This window comes from Pagrus pagrus, assembly GCF_965226575.1.
Source record: "Pagrus pagrus genome assembly, chromosome: 14".
In the NCBI taxonomy this organism is placed as follows: Eukaryota; Metazoa; Chordata; class Actinopteri; order Spariformes; family Sparidae; genus Pagrus; species Pagrus pagrus.
In genome coordinates, this window is record NC_140198.1 from 617,440 (window position 1) to 643,322 (window position 25,883).

At 41.1% G+C, this 25,883-nt stretch overlaps 1 protein-coding gene across 4 annotated transcripts in view; it reads right to left on the reverse strand.

The window, feature by feature from the left end:
* The window catches only part of tmem132e (transmembrane protein 132E), a 387,724-nt gene that overhangs the window by 46,801 nt on the left and 315,040 nt on the right, over nucleotides 1-25,883 (reverse strand). For all 4 annotated transcript variants that reach the window (XM_084374076.1, XM_084374077.1, XM_084374078.1 and 1 more), the window contains 2 exons: nucleotides 18,169-18,309; nucleotides 8,142-8,334 (listed from right to left, as the gene is read on the reverse strand). In XM_084374076.1, coding sequence (XP_084230202.1) covers nucleotides 8,142-8,334; nucleotides 18,169-18,309 — 334 coding nt within the window. The remainder of the gene's footprint in view (nucleotides 1-8,141; nucleotides 8,335-18,168; nucleotides 18,310-25,883) is intronic.

The window sequence follows — 25,883 nt, forward strand, 5'->3', positions numbered from 1 at the left end:
CATTACTACCAGTCAGGACCAATGAGTCAGACTGGACTGACATATTCTACTTTAATAAACCCTGTACACTCTCTGCTGCTCGGGGATGAAGACGGGAGGCATCTCAAATCACCTGCTGCCTAAAACTGTGTTTTCTCATGATTTCATCCATATACACAATTCTGTTTCAGACATGTTTGTTCAGTGCATAGCCATTAATCATTTTTGCTGACATGAATCACTGTTGCCACGAGGGTAGTTGAGAAATATACGGTCTACGTTTGGTTTTAATTAGGCAGAATAAGACCAGAGAACACTGAGAAACTCATGAAGAATTTCTCAGTTGTTCGTTTTAATGGCTCTTTCTCTAATAGCCGAAACACCACTGAACAGTTCGGGGTTTGGTAATCCATCTGCTCCTGGACAGCTAATATAAGAAGATCATTTTGAAGGAGGAAAACTATCCATGAGAGAAAAGTCTTCATTTTCTCAGTTTTTTGATTTTGTGTCTGGGATCTCCACTTACATGTTCTCCAATCATGCTGGAGTTATTGAGAGAATATATGTTATATTGCTGCTGTGTTTAACTTAATACCAGGCATCAGATGCTGATAAATCATGTGGCTGTACACAATGATGAAAACAAGCCTTGATTTCTGATGAACTAGCCACGAACAAGGCCGACATTGTTATTCCATCTGCATTGTTATCTGAATGCACTGGAATGCAAACAGCCAATTAAAACACACCAGGTCCTCATTTAAAGTTTGAATCAAGTCATTATTTTCTTGTGCATCATGTGAGCTGCAGGAAGGGAACACGTTTTCTCATTTGCAGTGTGCGAGCAGCTCAGGAGGGAGAACATGTAAAGTTCCTGAAATCAAAAGCGGGATATTTAAATTTCTGCCCGACACTTTATCTTACAGTCTTAATAAGCTGCGTGTAGAGCAAGTATCAGACTTTATTCTGTTTTCATGGACTCCCACTCAACTGCAACTTGAAGAAATATTTATTTGTAGAGAGAATATTATACACAGACTGAGTACTGAGCTTTGTCAAGAGATCTTCTCTGTGTAGCCTGAAGCAGACAACACAGAGAGCTGAAGGGTCCTCAGGTGTGACACTGAATTTTACCTGAGGGTGACACAAGAGCCCTAACGTGCAATTAAATAGAGAAGATCAAATCTGAAACATTTAATTTATTTTATTTCAGCAGGTAGGTTGTTTCACAACAAAAAGGAGAGAGTGAAAGTCCAGAAGAGAAACCAACATGTGCAAATAAATCTGTATCCATATGTTTGGTAATCACAGAGATAATTACACAGAGTCATTAACCATGAACTTCACAACTGTTATTAATTCATCCGGAGTCGCAAACGTCTTTAATTTCAGTTCTTCCACCGGCTTTTCCAAACGGCTGGAGCAGAAACAATAAAGCTTTCTGTCCCGTCTGAGCAGCAGAACTTGTGTCTGAGATGGTGGCTGAAGATAAGTCATGAGTAAGTATGTCATGATTAAACCATTCAGAGGTAATTAATAACTTCAGTCAATGTCCTCTGATTTGTAGTGATAGCTACAATGTGTGCATTCCCATCCACTTGTTACCTGTTTTTATCTATATTTTCAGTTTGTCCATTAAAAAAATGGAGGAGAAACTAACTAAATATTGCAGAAAACAGATTCTTGCACTCGGCTGAGGTCGAACATTTGGAACGTGGATTAAAGCAAAAAGAGACGATGCAAAAACACCAGAATGAAATTTTGATGTGAATTCTGAAAAGTAATAATGAAATATATGAAGTCTTTGGAAATTTCCTTGTAAATGAATAATGTGAGCAGAAAAATGAAAGGAGACCCAGTACCGAGCCTTGGGGAACTCCATTAAGAACATCTACAATAATCACTGTAAACTAATGCTGTGTCAGACTCTGTTAATCAACCTGTGTTTAAGCTTCAGACAGATCGATAAGATGTCTGCAGAGCTCTGCTTCTTGTGTAGATAATCAATAAAAATCATTCACACCTTCACTGCAGCAGTAACAGGGTGAATCCCAGACTGATACTGAAAATAACAGCTTGAGGTAAAACTCTTTGAACAGAGAGTTGTATAGTCCGTACTGACGACTTCAAGAAACTGGGCCGTAATTAGAGAGAAAGGTGACGTCGCTCCAACAGCTCGAAGACGAAGGAATCTCATTAGTGAGTGGTTTAAAGTTAAAAATGTACTGTGAGATGTGGAGCTTCTTTCACATAATAAGGATCCAAAAAGGCAGTTTTTTTTTTAATCTAGTTTCGACACAGCTTCAAAAAACGTTATTGTCTCCAGTGTATCAGATGTGCTCAGATTCAGGGAGCAATAAAATACACACTGTTAATTAAAACGATTGAACAAAGCATCATCTGTGTGAGACTTTAAACATGCCGATGAATCTGTATGATCGGGAATATAAAATGTTTAATCAGAGCATCAAAAGGCCCCGTTCATTGTTTCTCTATGATAATCTATATTCTGTGAGAAAATCAGTGAATCAGTGCGCTTGATGCCAATCACATGACGCACAATTTTTTTTTTGTGTCAGAATAGCAAATTAATTTATTCTGACTGAAGCCCATCTTCAAACAAATCTAATTCTGAGTCTGTATTTGCATCTTCCAGCCCAGTCTGTTCAACAGCCTCCACTGTTTTACCTAAAAATGTGTTTCAGTGACTGAAGCAGCTTTTCCTTCAGTTTTATGAAACACGGCCGATCGTTGAGAAGCAGACCTCAGTGGATAATCGACTGGACTCTGGGGTGAAATCCTAATTGAAAGACGTCCTCCCTGAGCTGTTCTGGCATCTGGTAGGTTTAAACTACAGAAGACACTTTTACATGTGTGCTGCTTTGGGAGCTCTAATTATACTTAACGATACAACCTGAATTCAGCCTGGAACCAGAATCAGTCATCAGTGCACACAGCTATCACTTCACAAAGCAGTTATTAGATTTAATGGCGATACTAAAATGTTGTAACTCCAGTATCACCTTAAACTAAGTTGGTTTATTGCGGCTATGTTGATGTATTTTAACACTACAGCACACGATGAAGCACTTAGCAGCTGTTTAAGTGCCTCAAATGTAACATTTAGTGGATCAAACACTGATGATGTCTAAGATTCACAGAGGAAAATATTCATCGTATATTTAAACTCAGATCAGTACATTGGTATCAAATTTAAAAGCTAATCTATACATGAATTTACTTGTATGTATATACCGTATACTACAGTAACTATAGAAAGTAGTAGTAGAAGTACTATACAAAGTAACTAGTAACTAAAGTTATCAAATAAATGTAGTGGAGTAAAGAGTATATTATATATTATATTATTTGCCTCCAAAATGTAGTGAAGTGGGTTAGGGTAAGGGTTAAGTACAAAGTAACAGATAAAGTAAAGTACAAATATCTCAAAATCGTACTTATGTACAGTACTTGTAAATGTACTTAGTGACATGTAATTACTGTCGGGTGATTTGTGGGTAGTTTTTGTCGTCCCATTAAATGTAATCCATTACTGCGGAGCCTTGTTGGATTACTCACGGTTTTAGTGAAGCAGCTCAGAGAGTTAAACGCCTCCTTTTCCACCTGCTGTTGAATAATGTACACAATACATGTGGCCGGCTGTGGATCTTTACTGAAGCACGAATACATACATGTACAGATGTGATGCGTGACTTCGGGCTGTGCGCTCTGTGCGACACTAAACATCATTTTTTATTTAACATGTGGCAGTGAGCAGCTAATGGAGTTCTGCTGTGTCCTCCTTCCTGTTTGCTGCCTCGTGATCGAGGCTCCGCTGGCTTATTGTTAATGTGGCTTAAACTGTGTAATAAGCCTCAGGGTTGATTTAACTTTACCATCCTGAGATAGTTTCCCCTCTCACATTGTAAATTCTCTGGTAATATCACCCTTCTCTTCCTCCTTCCTCCTCTTATCTGCAGCAGGTCAACTGTGGCTGGCACACAATCTGTGCTCTGCCAACCATAAAAAACCTCCTTCCTCATCCTCTCTACTTCACCAGCTCATCTTTCTTCCTTCTCTCCCTCCTTCAGTCACATGTTACTGCAGGGCTCCACCCTTTGTTGCACAGACTGCATGGTGTTTGTGTTTGGGAACTCTTTATATCAGCACTTTCTCAAAGTGCTGATCTGTTCCACAAGCTGTCAGTGGGTGTATCAGCAGCTGAAAACTGCTGGCTGCTTTGTATCTGCTGCTAACCTTAAAATGACAGATATTCTACAGAAAGAGAAGTCAGAGGTCCGACTCTCTTCGCTGTGAGCCTCATCTTCTTTCCTTTTCATCTTCTGACCTGATTCTAGTCGAGAACCTGCAGGTCCTCAGAGACGTGCACATACAGAAAGCCCTTCAGACACGTCGGTTGATTTGATGAATGCTGTACACAGAGGCCACGTTCTTTGTGTTAATTACAGACAGTCTGATGTTCCTGTGAAGGCTGAGAGATAAGCAGCTGCTGCAGTACTCTAAACTTTCATAGCCGCAGCAGTTGTTACTGTTCTTCCATTTAACAATCGTTAATCACAGTCTTAGATTAGCCACTTCACTTCAAACAGCCTTGAGGGGTTGTTTGAAGGGGCAGGAGAGGTTAAACATAAGTGGTTCAAAACAACAACTGCAACTAGAGAACACGCAAAAGCACCACTGTGAATGTAATGTGATGTGGAACGGACTTAAAAGACAAACTAAACCAGTATGAACACCATCTCCAGTCAGCCCAGCCGCCAGTGTCACGCCGTGTTTGTGGTGTGTTTTGAATGAGATACCGGGGCGTCTCTGGCCGCGTTTATCGTGACAATGTTATCCTGTGTTACAGAACAGCATGTTTTTAATGAGATACCTACCAGAACATTTACGGTCGTGTTTGTGGAGATGAAACTGGATATATTTAAGCGACAGCGGGACATTTTCCAGCCGTGTTAAGTGTGACAGAACCAGGTATTATAAGACGAAACACAATGTTTGCCGACGATAACCAAGTGGTCTTTGTGTCTAAACCAACCAGACTAGAGTTGTGATGACATGAAACTGAAAACTAAACACGAAGAAATGTAAAGTTGAACCATATCTCTGTGGTTTGCAGAAATGTACCCTGGCAGCATTTATTCTGGTGATTGTGTTGATCCAGCAGATCAACCTGATCTTACAGTAACTTGCATTAGTTTGATACAACTCAGTATAATTAAAAATAAAGTCAGTTCTACAGTTTGACCTGATCTGAGGAGGATCACTGAGGTCATTTCTCAACTTTGTGACAACAGCAGACAGCCTCTCATTAAGCCTTCACCAACCTGCCACAATGATAAAGTCTCTCTGTTGTGTTTGCTCTAATAAGACAACCTGTTTCACTTCATCAGTCATGTATTCACAGCGTTACCATTGTTTAGCTGTGTCACTTCTCCTGGAGGGGGAATGTCCACTTTTTGTTATGATATTATTTACAATCTAATTAGTCGTCACAGCTGCAGTGATGGATTAAACCTCGTCTCTCAGAGCGACCACAGACGACCGTCCTGCAGGCCTCAAATAAGAAATAAATGTTTCCTGATGGGTCAAGTTTTTACGGTCAGTCTGAATCTCCAGCATCTCTTTCACTGTGTCTCCTGACAACCTGGGAAATAATGAGTAGATTGAGTTGATCGAAAATCTGGTTTTGAAGTGAACTGTGATATTTATATCACTGAACAATGTCAGAGATAAAAGTTTTACGGACTAACTGGAAGGACTCTGAGGATAATCAGGGTGTGAAAACTTTCTGAACTGATCAAGCTTTTCTTTCTGCTTTTAAGTTTTTCTTTTATTGTGACAGGAAAGATGTCCAGACAACTTCCTGTCAACTAAAAATATTGAAGATGTTGACAATAACGGCCCTTTTTACTGCTCAGTTTAGTATCAACATCCTGTGCTGCTAAACAGAATTAAAATCATACACGACTTCACCATAAATCTGCCTGTGATGAGCAGAGTGCAGACGGGTCGGCAGCGACAGGAGAAGCACCGGCAGTTCGGCCCGCTTCGCTTCAGAATGTAAATTTTACAAGAGAAAGTCACGCAGGCAGGAATATAATTTCGCAGCGCAGCTCAACACATCTGGCTACAAGATGCATCGAATCGCAAATTTCAAGGGGACCAGAGGAATGAAGTGAGCCTTATGTTGGAGCAGATGTGCCGACAGAGTCAGACCTGCAGCTCCAGTTTATTTCATGGAGCTGCAGGTGAAGAACAGCTGTCAGTATGCAAATATACAACACATAATCCAGACTTATGATTCAAGGCTTGTAGATTTCTGTTAAACCACTGATAGATTTATATTGTTAGTAATATTTATGTATTTTACGACCTTTGGTGAAGACAGTGAATGTGACTCAGAGCTGCATTGATGACCTTTGCCTAACATAAACACTGCAATGCGCTGCCCTCCGAAAACTCTCATTCAGCAACATCTACACACCACCTGCATCCCGTCTGCTCCGATATCTACCATGCACAGTAAAGTTTAATGAGCAAATATCATGTAGGTTCAGACTTTTTCACTCGAACGTGTGAGTGAAGCGAAACCACGAGAGAGGAAGCAGACAGGAGAGGCAGAGCCGGGGGAACTCACCACCTCTCGCTTGATTCATTTGCCTTTGTTCCCATAATCTGTTTACTACCCTCGCTAATTGCCACCTTTCACGAGGCGAGCAGACGAGCCCTGATTAAAAGAGTAATAGACACTTGAGTGTTCTGGGATTGGTTGACTTTCTTAACAATCAGTAAGTCATTGCAGAGAGTGAAGGTGTTGATTAGATTTAATGGTAACGACGATGCGCCCGGCTGTATCACGTCTGATATCTGTGAATGATGTCTGATTAGAAGTTAAAAGCAGAAGCACTTGGCTTTATTTTCTTTCTACAGTGGTAACGATTAATTGATCACCACGTATTTTGATAATTTCTTGATCACTTTGAGCAATTTTTCAAGTAAAGCAAGTCTCCATCTCTGCTGTCAGCTCGTTGAATGTGGATCTTTTCTGGTTTCTTTCCTCTGTGACAGTAAACTGAAGATGTGGACAGAACAAGACATCCGAGGACGAAACGCCGATCAACATTTTTCACCATTTTATCACATCTTCAGCCTTTACTTCATTTGATCACATGCTGCTGTTACGTGCAGGAAACCACTGAATATGTTGTGGGGCTGTAACTAATGTTAATTTATTATGGATTAATCTGCTAATTATGTTCATGGTTAATCTCTTAAATGTCTCTTTTTTTGCCACGAAAATTGTGAGGAAATTCAATATTCCCAAATTTTTTCAATGCCCAAAAATTATCTTTGGAAACTTTGTTTTTTTTCCACTTGAATTTGAAATGAGGTTAATTGGTTTTAAGCAACATTTAGCCAAACAACATGAGTCAATATATGATCCAGCAGAGGAGGATTGATCAGTTGTTTAGGCTGTAAAATGGTGAACACAAATTATTTGATGTCTTCAGTTTGCTTCATTTGTCCAACCAACAGTCCAAAACCCAAAAACTCTTCACTTACTGTCAGAAGTGACTAAGAAAATCAGCGAATCCTCACATTTAACAAGCTGGAACCAGACTGTTGGATATTTTTGCTAGAAAAATTACAGAAACAATTGATTGATCCCTGCAGCTCTACACTAACATTTTAAATGAGTTTCAAACTTTAAAGAGATCAACAGTAATAAACTTTTGTGGGGCTACTTGTGATCATCTTTACTCTTATCATGTGTTTCTATTCACACTGTTTCCTACTTTGTTCTGCAGCTGCACATCAGTTCCTCTCTGGATGAACACGGGAGGATCTTATCTGTTCACCAGGAGCACCGATAATATGAGCTCAGACCTGCTGACGGCCTCCACAGAAAGATGTCATCATACATTCTGACAGCTCATCCATCATCTGTCTCACATTCTGAAACTAACGGCAAAAATATAAACAGAACATTTCCTTTAAAACTGGTTTACTGACAAAGATTAAAGACCGGAGCTGGTCACACAGTTTTAAAAGTTGATAGTTAAATTTGATTCAAAACGTATTCATTTATTTTAATTTTAAATAATTTAAAATATTTAATAAAAATCAGTCCTTCCACTCACCATAGCCAGAGGGATGATGGCCTGGATGTCCCGCTGCACCACTGTCAGCTCCGTCACAACCTTCTCTGAGTCCGGAGGCGGGTTCTGCCCCTTGTAGTCGATGTTCCAGTTGATCCGTCTGGTGACCGACAGGCTGGTGAAGTTCTCCATCTCGAAATCCAACTGCATCACCTCCACATTACCCAAGACATCCCTGAAAAACACACAAATCAGGGTCAGGATTAAAGATCAGTTACAGCAGCTGTTTGCGAACACCACAACATCACCAGACTCCCTCAACAAATGTAGTGATTTAAAGAGTTGTTTAATGAGGAAAACTCAACAAACTTTGTGAAACAGCGTCGACAAAAACACTAAATCACTGGTTCCTTCTTGTAAATTCAGCAAAAGTTCTAAATGAACTTCTTTCCGTCTTTGTGTAAACACCTGGTGTCTGTTCGTCCCAGTGATGGACGGGTTTGTTTCATACAGAACATGAGATCTGATCGCAGGTGGTCACTCAGGACGGATGTTTTATGTCAGGAGTGACCTGACAGACTGAGAGCTGAACGCTGTGATCACTGAGGGATGTTGAAGTTCTGATCGGGTCCATATTCATGAAAAACAAACAGCGTGACAAAGAACTGCGGCGGTGAAGTGGTTTGTGGTAATGAAGCTGTTGACTGGTTAGTTTTTGTCACTTAGTGAGCTGTCCACCGTCTGCTCTGCACTTATCTTCAGTTTCATCATCCTCTGATTTGAGTTGAAGAAATGAAGTATCGTTATATCACCGCAGGCAGAAGCAGACACTTATCAGAAGATGTCTTCTAGCGTTTTATTTTACATCTGCACATCTAAAGACTTCCTGTGAAATAAAACCCCAAAGACAGGATGTAATCATAAGAATGCTTTTGATCATTCATAAAATAACATCATAGCTTTATTATCTGAATGGACTTGGAAATAAGTGATTGATCATTCAGAAGTATTCTGGTCGGATCAATGAATCAACATCCGATTCAGAATAGATTTCAGACTAAAAGCCTGAATCCACAGTCGCCATTGGCGTGTGATCAATGTGATGCATTTAGTGAAGCCCTCAGAAGACGTCCGACACACTGACTGATGAAAAGGCCTCGCTGTAACATTTCATTCAGTCTGTTTGAGGAGCTGCAGTGTGATTGGCTGATCTCAGACTTCCTGACAGAAACGAGGCAGTTAAAGATCTTAAAGGTCACGCTGTGATGTCGACGACCTGGAGCTTCACGACTGGACGGCTGACTTCACTCCTGAAATGTTACCGAGCTTTCCTCACATAACTGTCGATGCTTGGAAGCACAATAACGATATTCATGTTACGATGTCGACACAGCGGCTGTAAAGAGACAATCCTCGGATACTGTTGGAGCTTTATGCTGATATCAGTCTGTTGTTGTGATAAGCGCTTTGAGTTCACACCTTTCTTGATTAAATAAAGTCAAGGTGAAGAAGCTGATACAATATGAATTATTCTCTCCTGCTGCAGTTTAATCCTCTCCAGCCGTAATCCTTTTATAAACTACTTTTCTGGTCACAAACCCTGAATATTAAATGTTCTGCCTGTGAAACTAAAAGGATTTTTAGGCTTCAATCTGACTAATGATGCATCGATGCACCGAGCTGGTCTGAGTCTCCATCTCATTTTACAGCTGAGAACAAACTGGACCATCTTTGGACACAAACACAATAATCCTGCTTGGTTTAACCGCTGAACATGATTTTCTCAACTGTATCACCAACCAAATATTTTCATATATGACAACAGAACAGGTGTGTAGACGTCTGACTCACCTCAGTCAGGACATTCTTTGCACAGACCTACAGATTAAAGCTGTCTTTGGCCTTTTCTTTGGTTGACAGCTCATAATGGAGCAGTTGGTCATTTTATTTGTTTATTTCACGTTATGTTATTTTATTGTTCAGTGTTCATGTATAGTTCCTGGTTATTGGAGCATTATTAAGGTTTCTATGGTTGTTTTGTGATGCTGCTTTCAGCCGGTAGGCATCAGCCCTGCGGAGGATCTGAGAGGAGCTGGAGACACCGATGTTCTAGCTTCTATGTTGTGTTTTATAATTTTACTATTTATACTTATTTATTTGTATCATTATTATTCTATTCAGTTTGTTATCAGCATTTTATTGCTGGTCATAATTATTTATTGTACTTAAATCCATTAACGTTTTACATTATAATCAATTCTTGTGTTCATATTATATGTTTATCTTTATTTTTATTACTTGTATTATGTTTTATTATTCATGTTTTGTTATTTAACCACCCATCTCTTATCACTGCTTTGATTGGATAACTAAGGCAGCTTCTACGTATGTAAAGTATATATGAAGTGTTGTGAAGGTAGAACGGACCAAAACATCATAAATGAATCATCACTCGGCAGCGAGCGAGAGTGAATATTAAAGTTATAGTTAAGAATCTCAAAGCTCTTAGTGAAGATGAGGGAAAGATGGAGAACTTGGGTAAATATTGCAAATGTAAGTCAACTCAGTAAGTGACTCAGATTGGAGATGCTTTGATTTATTAAATATTTAACGAGTCTTCGTCTTTCTAATCTTAACTAAGTGTTTTATAAACCCAACAACACGCCTCCATCCAGCTCAGTGTGATGTGAAGGGGATTCATGTTTTCTCCACAAAAGTATGTGGTATATAATAAGTCATAAGTCATATAGATTAGTAGTAGACTGGGTTGATCATCTGCGCTTTAATCTGACTTCAGACTGGTTTATTTTCTTCAACATGTTTCCACCTCTCAGGTGAGCTCTGTGACGAGACAGCTGATGAGAAGTGACACCTCTCTAATGGTATTCCTGCTCACTCACACACACTTATCATACACTGTGAATGACAACAGTCAATAAACAATCACTGCTCTCTAATCTTGGCGTCCTGCTGCAGCTTTCTTCTTCTCCTACCTGCAGGCCTGAGTGAGGAGCTTCTGTGAGGAGATTACAGATTTGGTTCTGACTCATTTTCACATAATCGTAATTGCAGCAGCTGCAGATTTGCTCCCGACCAATCAATAGCTTTTGGTAGGCAACCTGATTGTCCTGATGGCCGTGCACCTGAAATAAGTGAGCCTTCTCTCCTCTGCTGCAGAAGACTTCAGCTATCACACTGTGATGGAGAAGAGATAGCTGCCCTCCTGTTATGAAAATCCTGCTTGTAATCCTCAGGTTCAACAAGCCGAACATGAAACTGTCTCAATGGTGGCGAAGGACCAAATTAAATCTCTGTCCGCCCGTGACGCCAACCCTCCCGCTCACACCTTCACCTTCAGCTGAGAGTGATTGTCGCCGTCTGTCCTTCACAAAAGCAGAGACCCGTCCCAGCGCTCAGTCTGAGAGCCTTTTAATGAAAGCCGGATCAAACTATCCGCTCGAGCCTCCGCCCACAAAAGGCTCCTGTCAGGAACGCTGTGATGAGATCTGGGCCCATTTGTCTCGACGTCACTCAGTGAAAACAAACACCGTCTGTGTGACACACTGAAGCTGTCATCAACACGGCCGGCTGGAGTGACGACACGTACGGCGGCTCCATACAAACAAAAATGATGCTACCAACGGACTCGTTCAGGTCAGAGGGCAGCTCTTCATCAAGAAGAGAAGATTTAAAAACGTTGGTTAAAAAGACGTTTCTCCTTCAGTCAATGAGCTTCAGCTGACAATTTGACATGAGTCCTGGTTCCAGAGCAGATTTTAGTAAATAGCACATCACTCTCACAGAAGAAGAAGAGCAGGTGACACCTGATCAGGTGGTCACTCAGGATGGGCTGACGGGCTGCGAGCTGCCCAGGTGTCTGATCAGGGCCTCAGATCTGAATACATCATGATGTGATCGGATTGAAATAAAGAATAGCTGAATGAAAATGACATGTTGTATCAGAGTGTTTTCTGCTGTAGTAGCTGCTGTGTTACAGAACGTCTTATCACATTTCCCTCAGGACTCCACACTGAGATTAAAGGGTGACCTTTTCATCAAAATACTTAATTATGTAAATGTTAGCTAATGCACGTACCTTGAGTCCAGTTTCTAAGGTTTCTGAGAAAATAAAAATAAAGAAATACTGAAGGAAACAGAGGAAATGTTTTGGAGAGGAGCTTAAATCTTCCATGTAATTATTCACGACACCTTCAGCTCTGATGGCAGAAATACAAGTTTTTGATGTTGGACCAACAAATTCAGCATCGAGGCATTTTATAAAGTGGTGGGTGGTGAAAAGTTAAATGAGTGATTTGATAGCAGAAGAGAAAAGCAGGGAAGTAAACAGAGTCCGGCCTTTGTCTCCATCAACTTAATGATGCAGCGTCTGTGACGCACAAAGTGTATATTTTAAAGTCGTGGCTGGAGGCTTCCAGAGCTCAGGGGGATTCACGCTTTGATCACAGGCCTGTTTGAACTGATTAACAGGGAGAGTTCATCCCATCAAAGCACTGCAGGGCCCAGTTAGAGCGGCACCAGAACACAGGGCTCACAACGGCCACGCAAGTATACACTGTAAAGTCTACACTGTAAAGTCTACACTGTGAAGTCTACACTGTAAAGTCTACGCTGTAAAGTCTACGCTGTAAAATCTACACTGTAAAGTCTACACTGCAAAGTCTACACTGTAAAGTCTACACTCTTAAGTATACACTGTAAAGTCTACACTATAAAGTATACACTGTAAAGTCTACACTCTTAAGTATACACTGTAAAGTCTACACTATAAAGTATACACTGTAAAGTCTACGCTGTATACACTGTAAAGTCTACACTATAAAGTCTACACTGTAAAGTCTACACTGTAAAGTCTACACTATAAAATCTACACTATAAAGTCTACACTGTAAAGTCTACACTGTAAAGTCTACAATATAAAGTCTACACTATAAAGTATACACTGTAAAGTCTACACTGTAAAGTCTACACTGTAAAGTCTACACTGTGAAGTCTACGCTGTAAAGTATACACTGTAAAGTCTACACTATAAAGTCTACACTGTAAAGTATACACTATAAAGTCTACACTGTAAAGTCTACACTGTAAAGTATACACTTTTAACTTTACACTTCTGACTGAAAATAACAGAAATGAACAAGTCTGCAGATTTCACATATCTGCACGATGCATTCAAACCTGCAGTTGTCTGCTGGGAGGAGACTGTTGTTGCGGTGTGACGTCACAATGTTTCTGTCTATATAATTATTCTATTCAACAACCTGCATCACAGCAAAGATCCACTGGGATAACAAGCGTTCTTCACCTCAGCTTTTCTGCAGATTTGACCACTCATACTGATCAGTCCTGTTGTCAGGTCGCACAGAGTCAGGTCAGAAACAGGCCACAGCTCAGCTCTCTGTCACTCACGCTGCCTGTAGCCTGAAGTTGATTTCCTTCAGTTTTACATGTGTAACTACAGTAACTGTGTACTGGGTTCCAGCCTACACCCAGTACTGTGCCTAATGCTGCGGTGTCCTGGTTTCAGTCTAAGCTCCAGCCCTGTACTTCTCATCTCACTCTCAGAAGGAAAGCAAATCAGCATCTTTTCCAAAATGTTTCACTTTTCTAAGAGTTTAAACTGACCAACAAACAAACATGGATCAAAAAGTAGTTCAAACGAATTAAAACTGTTTTAATTGAGCCATTGTGCCATCTGCTGCTCAGCCCACGCCGGAGAAGTTTTACAGTTTTTACCTTCCTATGTAAAAATGCAGATTGTATATAATAAAGCATTTTAGTGGAGAAACAATTTGAGTAAACAGCCTCCAGAGAAACTTCTATTGTGCTAAAAAAACATTTTCTCTTTCATGCAGCTTCAAAATGGGAACATCAGTGATGATGGAGCAGCTTTGAAAACAGTGTTTGTCAGTCTGCGTCTGTCCTGCACCAGGACTGGAAATGAATCTTTAACACTGAATTATTCAGAGCAAAAAAATCATCTTGTTAAAAGATAATTAAATGATTTGTGGTAACGCCACAACATTCTGAAAAACATTTTTCACTTTAAAGCCATTGACCGCGATCAATAATGCATCAGGTCATGTGGCGTTACCAACGAGCTGCTGTTAGGCGTTCCAGATGGACGCTCATGTGCTGAATAACTCCAGCACAGACTGAAGTGTGATGTGATGAAGAGGAAGTCAGAGAGAGGAAGAGAATAATACAGCGAGCAGAGTGATGAAGAGATCAACAACTCGGCCCGGAGGGAAAACATTGTCACCTCATTTCCTGCGTTTCAGGTAATTTTGAGTAAACAAAACCAGATGTTCAAACAGAACCAGCACTCAGATGTTTTCACCAATGAGATGCAAAGTAGAGCTGCTGGCTTTATGTTTGTCTTTAGACGTGTGTGTGTGTGTGTGTGTGTGTGTGTGTGTGTGTGTGTGTGTGTGTGTGAGCAGGGCTTTAAGTGGTGAGCAGTTATTTGTTTGCTGCACAAAAAGACGAATGAATGAGAACAATTATTGAACTTAGAAAACATATTAGAAGTCTCCTTATTACTGCGTTGAATTGGGTAATTAGGGGAGAACTGTCGTGAGGATTTGTGTATTTTTGGGCTCATTACTGTAAAGTGTTGCTGCTGTATAATCACCCACTCAAACAAGAGAGGAAACAGGGTGGACCTACTTTCTTTTTAAAGCAGAGAGGAATAAAATCAAAAAGAAAGCTGGCGGTGACTGTCGGGGAGACAGTTTGTTAACAGAAACTACTGGGTACATTGTGAAACACTGAAATACAGTAAAATGATTTTCGGGTCTTTATTTGTGCAGAATTTCAGAGGCGATTCACCTCTTTGTGACCTCGGTGAGTCCTGTCCTGTTTTTGCAACTAAATTGTCAGAAATGTATTTATTTGGAACATTCAAGTCTGAAATATATGCAAATCACTATTTTCTGCCAAAGTTAAGAAGCAATTTAAAGCATATGAAAACATAATATTGCATTTGCATGATAATCAAGCAGACACTCTCAACCCCTGGACTCATTTGGGCTGAAGGCTCAGGGCCAGACAGATATTAGACATGAAATAATAATTTGTTCTGTCGCTGCTCACAGGCAACAAGTGGCCACATTTAAATGACAAAACAGGTGATGAGTCGTCGTCGTCGTCCAGTCGCCAGAATAAAATGTTGGTAGTTTATGTTTCTGCAAATCATAGATACGTTCAGATGTATACGAGCCGTGTTTCTGGTGACAGAACCAGCTGTTTTAAGCCAAACATTGTGTTTCTATAGTCCTAACCAAGTGGCTTTTGTGCCTAAACCTAACAGGACCGAGGGAACAGTGTTATCACAACATTCTGGTGGTTGGGTTGATCGCTGTCGTCTAAAATTAGGTTTTAAACTGGTCCAACAATGTGACAGACAGCAGTGCATGATTGGATGAAAGGACTTATTTCTCTGCAAACACCAACTAATATTTAAAAGATACAACAAACAAACACACACAGACAATGTTGTAATTCAGTAACTATGTTTAGGTTAGGAAAATAAATCACCTTCATGTTGTCCTCAGCATTTTACTGGTAAAGTTCCCACAACAACAAATAAAGCAGTTGTTGGCAGGAGCATAAAATGGAGCACATCAGACATCACGAATGACTCAGATGTTATTTTGTTGGAATGTATTACTGCGCCGCTCCTTTTTGAGACACATAAAGACTCCATGACGACTCCCAAACAGCCTGAAACACACGTATTGTGACCAATTTCACAACAAGACCACAGGAGAGTCTCAGGAGGCGCGAGTGCTGTTATATAAAACATTTCATGCTCATGTTCGATCACTTTGATGGGATGAAGCATCACAACATGAATCCTTCCGTGACTCCACTCTTTGGAGCTTCATTGTTTGCCTGTTTGGCTTCAGGTGATCGCAGAATTGACTGGATTTCTGACAAAATGCAGCGTGACACATTTTTTCTCTATCCATGCTTTACCCCCTGCTGGACATTTCTCACATGGTGACAGGGTGGCAAAGATTACACGACAGGGGTCACTAAATATAGCAAGAAAGGCTGCCACTAAGAGGTAAACAACAGAGGGATGGTGAGATATGTTTTCCAGGTAAGGCCACTCTGTCCTCCTCCTCTCTGTTCTGTCTCTGCAGCCATATGGGCCTCCGTGGGGATGCCGATATTCAGACCGGCAGTTGTTAATGTCTCCGGGCTCGCTGCTAACCAGCTCACTCCCACCGCTTCAGCTCTTAATGAATTCAACGCATCACATATTGTGATTAATGGCTGTAAATTTTTAGTTGCTCTCTCAGTGGAGCAGAGGCCGGACAAACTGCTCACGTGTAAAAACCCCTGAACTAAACCTGCAGCTGTTTAAAGGAGAAGTTTGTTTATAATCTCTAGAAACAGATTTCTGTGTGTGATGCAGAATCTGTATTCAAGTGATATTGACCAGTTATGTGAGCAGACTTTGGTTCAATGCAGGTAAACAGTCAGGCAGCAGAGAGCAAAACAGGCAGAACACATTCACCAAAATGATGTCATCAGATGATGATCAGCTTTTTATATCTTGTTTTAATGTATCTGCACTCAGATGCAGATCTCTTATAAAAATTAGCTGAAACGCTGCACACAGAAGAGGAAATCTTTTCAGCTGGCTCCACCAGAATCACTCACTGATCACTGTCAGATGTCAGCAGACAGTTCTGAGCTGGTTCTGAGAGGAGACTTTGTCCTGGTTAGTCTGGATGAAGAACGCGACAATAACAGATCTGAGCGTGAATCACAATAAAAACACTGGAGATAATTTGATCGTGGTGAATTTCCTTTATGAGGATAACTGTGAATGTCCTCACATGAAGGACTTGAAGATAAACTGTGTAGCTTGCTAACGTACAGTCCTGTAAGTGTGAACCTCGCATCTTCTCAAAATCATAAACCTGTCGACATGGCTGAAGGCACGACTTGACAAAAGTTAAATCAGATATGTGGAAATGTGTTCAACACCTCCAGTTTGCTCTCCCTCCTCCGCAGGCACAATATTCTTGTTTCTTTCTAACGAAATGTTGCTGTTGATTTTCTTAAAAGTACATTTTCAACACTGTGAGCTTCAAAAGTTTCCATCCAATTTCCAGTTCACTGCCTCTTATCTTTTTTTGTCATGTTTGTGTTTTTGTAATTTTGGGTAAATTGGCCGTTTAAAGATAAAATATGTGTCATTTCAACCGGACCTTTGTTTTTGTTCAGGCCAGAGAAAACCACAAGTTTCCTCAAGGTAACGGTGCGTTGAGTCTGGTCGGCTGTCGCAGGAACCTCCAGACAGAGTCGGAGAGAGGATGAAGAGAACATCAGCTCGTCTGTGAACGTTTGTGTCTGAATCACATCAGACAGATCTCCATCTGCTGTTGTGGCTGTTTAACACAGAAGACGCCATGCTGCTCATGTCCTTTTGTTTGGACCTCTTACATGCTGGACGTATAAGAAGAGCAAAGTTACAGAGGAAGTGCCTCTATATGTTCATCTGCGTCCTACATTTACTGGACACATTATTTCAGCTGTATTCCTCAAAGCAGGGCTGTACAACGTTTAGTCCACAGTCCATCACAGTCCAGTCTGACACCACAGCGACTGTGACTGTGTTTTAACTCGCTGGAGGAATTAGCCATAATGACTGCTGTTAGACAAGACCTCATCTCAAAGGTATTTTAATGCTACTTCCTCATCAGTGCACGAGGACTGAATTAACAGCAGATGTAGTAAAACTGAGCAGATAACATCTCCACTCATTTAAGAGGAGGTACTTTAGTCAGTGCTGCAGGCCTGAGCTGTATTTTATCTCCGCAGGCCCTGCAGCATTTTCAGAGGATGTGCCTTTAAAAGCTGCCTTTAAACTAAAGAGAGTCGACTGTGACTGTGAGACGCACTGAAACCTTTCTGAGACCTTTTCGTCCATCGTTACAGAAGATAAATATGCTTGTCTCTGTGCAGCAGCAGCAGGAATCAACAGCTGCAGCTGCACTCGTCGGTGTGTTCAGGCCCGGGGCTGTTGACTTACCCCTGTTTCACTGCTTTGTTCTTGTTCACATCGATGGTGGTGATGGAATGCTTGGCGCCGGACTGAACCTCCCAGTCCACCTTCCACTGGGCGTTCTTGGACTTGGTCTGGAGGAGGTTGACACCTTTCTTTGCTTTGACCCTGCAGGAAACAACGAGGGAGAAAGAAGAGGGACAAGTCCATTTTATTAGCGGGGATGATTTATGAGCGAGGTCAGAGGTGAGCGCCCCCTGTGTGCAGCAGACCTCCTCCTCGTGTTGCGTCATGGCAAAAGCAATTCCACAGATGAATCAATAACAGAGATGAATGAAGATGACAGAGTGGTGATACATGAGGACTACCTCAGGTCACAGTGTTCACTAACACGTCCTATAAAATCAAATCTAGCAGGGTTTACCCTGCGCACACTGGACGTTTATACACCTCCATTAACCACCGACACCTCAACGCCTCCACAGTCACTGCACACGGTCATGAACACAGTCAGACACACCGGGCATTATTTCTCAAAATAAGAATATTTTTTGGTAACTTTCTATGAAGCCCATGTCTCTAATGTATGATAACTCATTGTGAACACACTTATACAGTGATGTATAATCATAGTGTATGTCTATAATGCACTGAAGTATGTCTATATTATTATTATTTTTATATTTTTTAAGTACATGTCTCAGATTGTAACAATAAACCTGTTCATCATCCTATTGTTAAAAGCTATGCAGTCTTATTAATGTTAGTGAGCATGTTGTGAGGACTTCATTACGCCTGTTACAAGGAGCGTTGCAGAGTAATACGGTTTGATTTCCTGAGACACAATATGAAGAGACCTTATTGATTCAGAGCTGAACTCCTCCTCTATAAGCCTCAGCTCCTCAGGGAGAACACAGTGTGCAGGTAGTGTGCAGGTAGTGTGCAGGTAGTGTGCAGGTAGGTCAGAGTGAACCACAGGAACACTGCAGCTGGTAGGAATTCACAGTTTCTGATCAAAGACACTTGAGCAGTGTTCATCCTCCCTCACACCTCTGAACATCTCCACTGTTGCATTAAACAAGCCTGAGTGGAACAATATGAGCTCTGCACTGTTTTATTATGACATGAAGTCTTTGAGATATCATCTATTTATGTTTCACACTTATTTCTATATTAATGTTTTCATGAATATATTCACATCTTCTTACACCGTACGTATGAAAAAGTAATCACAGTGAACCTGACACACCATCTGTTTGTATCTCACTAACAGATGCACAGACATGCACACACACATACATTCATGAATATACAGCTCCTGCAGAGATTCTGCTTATTCACATACTGCACACGCACACACACACACACACACACACACACACACACACACACACACACACACACACACACACACACACACACACACACACACACACACACACACACACACACACACACACACACACACACACACACACACACACACACACACACACACACACACACACACACACAACAAACCTGTGTAGATACATACAGTTATTACAGCACATGTTCCCTAGTGTGCTCGACCTGCAAGACAATGGACACAGAGCCAAAGCTCGATGCAGTAACAAACATACAGAGTTTCTTTAAGGAGAAAAGACGAGCGATGATAATGGAATATAATAATAAGTGTTGAATATTCGCTATAAGGACAGTCAGGTATGGTAACGACTGATGAAAGTACTTCCAGGTCATTTATGATCTTTTCTTTGGCGTCAGTATTCAGACAGAAGTGGACTTAGACTTGAATCTGAAGCATCATTGAGTTAAATATTTATGCTGGACCAGCATGAGTGTGTAGTAGATACATAAATCTGCAGTATCTGCACATATAGGACAACACATTAATGTTGCATCCACACAGACACTAACTCATGCTGCCAACATGTCTGCTCGATTAGCTCGTGTCGACGTGAACTTGATTCAAAAGTCTTCAGGACATTAAGATAGTTATGTCCAGTGTGCTGAGGTATTACAGTCATAGATTATTATCTCAATATACAACCAGAAATGAATGAGTTTTTAATCTACTACACGAAACCATTTCCTGATACAGAGGCTGATTCTACACCCTGAAATCATCCTTTAAAAACCTTCCAGGGAAACAAACGTAACCATGTACAGAGTGATGGGGTAACACCAGTTATAGAGGCTGTTTTGCAGGTGAACACAGGTGTGTGTTGAGACTTTGGTTTGAACACCACAGCTACAGATCGGCTGCTCCGATGTACAGTGAGCAGTGTGCCTTAATAAGTGCTGGGGAGTACGACTGCATATGTGATAACAGTAGTATGAAGCCTTCTGTGGCTCCAGAGGAAGCTGCATGTAATCTGTAAACTGCCTCCAGTGATGTCACTCAGTGGCTAAATTGCATTGTGGGTAATGTAGGCAGCAGGTTTTGGACTATCATTGCAGACTCATTACGGACGGTTTGAACAAATGATCCAAATCCATACAGCAGATTTAACACATTCATTTAAAAACCTGCCGCCGTCACTTTCATGATGAAAATTGGTGGAGTTACCCTTTAAAGAGCAGTCAGGTCAGATCATTAATAATCTTTGACATCTTCATTCAACATTTTTTTTAGATATTTAGCTCCCAGACAGAAGCTAAAGAAGGATTTAGACTTGAACCTGAAGCATCATCCAGTTAAATATGTATTGAGTTGAATATTGAAAAGATGTTAAAGGTGACTGAAGGATTTTCTGGTGAAAAATTGACATTTCTGGTTCGTAACTCCAGAAACTCATATAGAATACAGAGAGTCTGATGGCTGTGCTGGTTTTCACTCGAAACAGAGAGACTGTTCATCGAATCAGTGTCAAATAATTTGAAATTTTCAATCAGCCGGGTAACAAAACACTTCTGGCAGCTGTCCTTTGTGACTTTACCTCGACGTGCTGTCGAAGCGTCCGCTGGCTGAATATAAAACAGAAGAAAATCAAAATCTCTCCTTCAAGTTATTGTGAGTCTGCTCATCTGACCACACGAGCCACGCCCGACTCCTGCACTGATGCAAACAGACACGCAGAGCCAATGCAGGTTATTGATCTGATCGTCTCATATTCATGAAACACAAGATTGACATGAATTATTAACATATCTGGCTTTTGTTTGTCTGCCTTCAAGAATTCATTAATATTCAGACTGGGAGCTGAGATAAGTCATGAACTGGAGAAACTATTTTACATTGTGTATCCGATAACAAACATAATGATATGTAGAGTGTCAGACAGACGATGGTGGTCATGTCGGTTATGCGAACACGAGCCCATCGCTGCCTTCCTGCTCAGAAAACTCTGGGGATCTCAACGATTCTGTTTACAGGAACACACTCGGTTTGTTTCTCCTCACAGACAAACAGCAGCTCAGTCTGGACAAACTCACTGGAAGCTTCACCTAAATCACTTTTCTCTCTCAAGCGTCTCATTTACATTCAAAGTTTGAGGCCCCTGAAACGTCGTCAAGATCGTTCCATTTATTTCTCTGACAGATAAAACTTCTGACGTCCCGCTGAAGTGTTTCCATTTTCTGCGCTAACCTGCGCTCAGTGCATCAACCACTCATCCATGATCTGTGAAAGCAATTGACTTTCAGCTGAAGCCGTCTCCTCTCCTTCAGCCTGAAGAGACACGCCGCTCAGAGAAGAGACAATCTGGATTTTAATGTGATCACCAGCATCCTCAGTTTACTGCTGAGAGTATCTGACAAGGGACTCATGGAGACTATGCTAACTCAAACCATTAACATATACTACAGCGTATACTGTGATTACAGGGTGTAGTCCACATTAACAACACAGTGACTTAAATGATGTATTTCAGTCACTTTCCTCAGATTTGACTGTCAACCACCAAATGAACCAAAAAATAAATTAGGTGATTTTGTAAGATTGAGATTATTTTGTTAAATTTACAGAGAATATATTTTCATGGTTAAATGAACAAAAATATGCAAAAATGTACAATTCTTCCTTCAGCAAGTCAAATATTTTTTGGGGGTTTTGGCTGCACTGACTGAATTCTGACCCACGACCTCGTGACACGATCTACAACAATGAGACGACCTGAAGCGTTTGCATTTCCTGTCCTACACGTTGCCACGTCTGCTGCACATCCTCCATCAGGAATACTTCAATTTCTTCCAATTTGTGTGAAATAAACAGAAGCAGCACTCGTCACAGGTTGCATCTGTTAAAACATTGTTTCTTGTTATTGCACCTCTTATTGTCTTCTTTCATCAAATCCTGCACATCAGAGAAAGTACAGTAATTATCTGATCCGGCGCTGTCAGAGGAGATGAAACAGAAATATGTAATGTTTAAGAAATCCTCCTGATCAGGCGCCGTGGCTTTGATGTGAGACGAGCACGTTATGCCCTCAGACTCTCACTAAATGAGCTGACCCAGTTGCTTCTTGATTACTGGAGCTTGTAAAAAATACTGATCATAAGAGAAGATAATTACACATCATTGTAGGGCAGAAACATTTCCTGGTAAGGATGAAACCCTGATGAGTAATACTCGTGTTTAGATTCATTACCTACACTCACCAGCAGCTTATAAAGCCTGCACGAATTAATCACAATCTTTATTACAGAGCTGCATATTGTGCAGAACCAATGTTTTTAATCAGGCCGTCCTTTTTCACCCACTACGCTTCATTTTTGCACCACAAATGAGAGCGGTTGAAGCATTATCCGTGAGAGCGCTGCATGAAGCGGGCTCCACACTGAACAGTGTTAATACTGATTAATGAAAGAGCATTGCAAATGGAAAAGCTGTACAGCAATAATACACGCCCAATTTCTCTGAATGTGTGTGAGTCCTGCTGCTGCTGCTGCTGCTGCAGAAGCAGTGTGAGCCACTTCAGCTAAGACAGAGCTATTACTTACCCATTCCACACAGATGCCTTCTGCCATGGCAACACCTATTAGACTGGGAGCCGGCTGACGGACTGCTAAACAGGAGCGCTGTTGGTCAACACGTTTCAGGACACATTTCTGAGCCGCCTGTTGGTTCTGCCCAAATGTAGTCTTGTGTTTGGTGCTAAAATGTCTGACACCATGAAATCAATCAAACAGAGATCAATCCAAAACTTACATCATCAGCTGCTCCGATTTCGTACTTGACTTTTAATATCTCAAGACATCTTGTTTTAACATCCATCTGATCAAGATCCAATCAAGACTTTTATTTTTAAGTTATAGAAACAAAAATCATCTTCTCCCCCCATGCTGATGGGAAGTCAGGTGACCACATTATATATATCTACATATTTACACCCTTTTTAAGACGAACTCTTCACGGTAGCTGCTACGTGTTAGCACGGACCCCATCTGAAGTGCATGCACGAGCTTGATGATGTACATAACATCTTTTCAAGTTAGTTTGGGATCTCTTCTCTTCTGCAGACTGTGATTACAGCAGACAAGCTGTATGGAGACATCTGATGTTTCTTTGGTTGTTTTAAATCAAGTCTGTGAAGCTCCAGAAATGTTTTGAAATCCGACTTGCCATCAGCACGAGCATGAGAAGATCATGACTGAATTGTACTTTTTGGGTGAACTGTCCCTTTAAAAGCCTGCTCGTCATTATTGTGCTCTCTCTGTCTCCTCTCTGCAGCTCGCTGTGTCTCCACAGTGTGCTTGTACTCGAGAGTTTGGATCTCTCTCCACTGGCCGCAGAGACTCGTGTCCTCATGACCCATTTATGACACTTGCTGCCAGAAATCATGTGAGCTGCCAGGCCACACGCTGTAATTTAATCTAACTGGCTGCTGTTAATAAATAAAATATGCAAACCAGGATTAAATCAAACCACTGCTCCCAGGACTTTAATTTTTCCTTAATGACCCTTTTTAAGAGTATTTATTGAACACATTTGAAGAAACGTCCCCACGGGCAGAACAGCCACCAACTGGAATTTTTCCACATCATAATGAGACCGAGTGTGAAAAATGCATTTTTAGACTTTGATCACTTTCACAATCTCTACAATAAATTGTGATTTCAAAAGTCTATACTGTATAAGAGCCCCGCATAGGATTAATCTGAAGGTTTGTTCGGGGAGGGTCACGCAGCAGAAGAAGTACAGCAGCTGGGATGGGCCAATTCAAGATGCAAACATAAAACTGCAACTTTTTTTTTGCATAACTGGTGCATGAATGTTGGTACACTGTCGTTTTTGGAGTCGCTGGCAGTCGACTCATTCTGACGAAGATGTGTTGCTCGAATACAATCAGTGTGTTAACATGTGAAGATACTTGTGTCCAGTTTGAGACTAAAAACAAAGTCTGTGATTGCTCCGACGTACATGGGCTAACTCGCACAGCACAGGTGGCAGTGATACGCAGTATTTGCTAGCAGTGCCATTTGAGAACCCGTTACATATGATTTCATTATGACACTTCCAGGCCTCAGAGTTGTTGGCTAACTGGGACCGTCCAGTCCGACCATCTCACAGCTGGAGGAGGCTTGGTGAAGCCGGACACTGTCCTCACCGAGTACATTCTCCACCCTGCTCTGCTGCAGCGACTTTCATCTAACTTGTTCCTCCAAAAACGTCAATAACCACTTACAAATTTCCCAGCCGCTGTAATGGCCTCCGTATAAGAGACGTCTACTCTCGAGTGACAAACATGCCTCACCCTCAGATCACAAGCAGCAATCTCATCAGTCATCTCAAGCACTTTGATATCTGCGCTGTTTATCTTCCCCAGTTAACTTTTTGAGGATTTCTCTACAGCAGCACGGAGACGAGCCAGGCAGGAGGGACGGACCGGCCGAGGACGGACTCTTTAATGGGACGCTCCCAAAATTAGGATATGAGAAGCTGGGGAAATATCACACAGCAGATTATAAATGTGAAGCTGCAGCTGCTGAACAGATTTACTCCTTGTAGGTGAAAATGAGCAGTGCAGTGATAAATATAGCTGCTTCTACAGAGTTAACAACAGCAGGTTCCTTCTTATTAACACCACATGTTTCGAACAAACAATGAGACAAAGTTGGGTCCAAACCGCTCAGTTTAAAGTAACACCAGCAGCTCTTTGTTCCAGCTGCAGCACTCTGTAATTAATACAAACAGTAGAGTCACATTCTTACAGAAGAGATGAGTAAGCCAGATAATTATAGCAGAGATCCAACAAAAAGCATCTAATGCTGAGGTAAGATGTTACTGTAGCATGCTAATCACTGCTATTAGAAAAGTGCTTCGTCATTTTCTTTGTCTGCAGACTTTTTAACCTCAAACTTTCAGGTTTCTGTGATGCTGCTTGCTCCTGATAACTCTGCCCTTCATCCCTGAACCTTTACAAAGGCTTGAGCTGACGGTGACGCTTCATTTCTTAAACTCTGCTCATTGGCTTTGTTCCAAAACAGTGAAACAGGAGACGGTGACACTTTATATTAATGTACCTGTAATAAACAGGTATGAGGTATTAACATGTAACAAGCATTTAATAAGACTTATAATGGCTGTGTTACCCATGAAATGGTGTTTATTACGAGGACCCTAATGGTTACAGTGCTACCACTGTGTTACACAATCAATATGTGGTTGTACTTTTCCTGGGATTTGTCGACAATAAGAAAAATATAGAATATCTCCAGCATGTGATGAAGACGTCTTTGAATCACTGGCGCTGATCACTAAATCAGAATCAGAAATACTTAATGATCCCTGAGGGGAATTT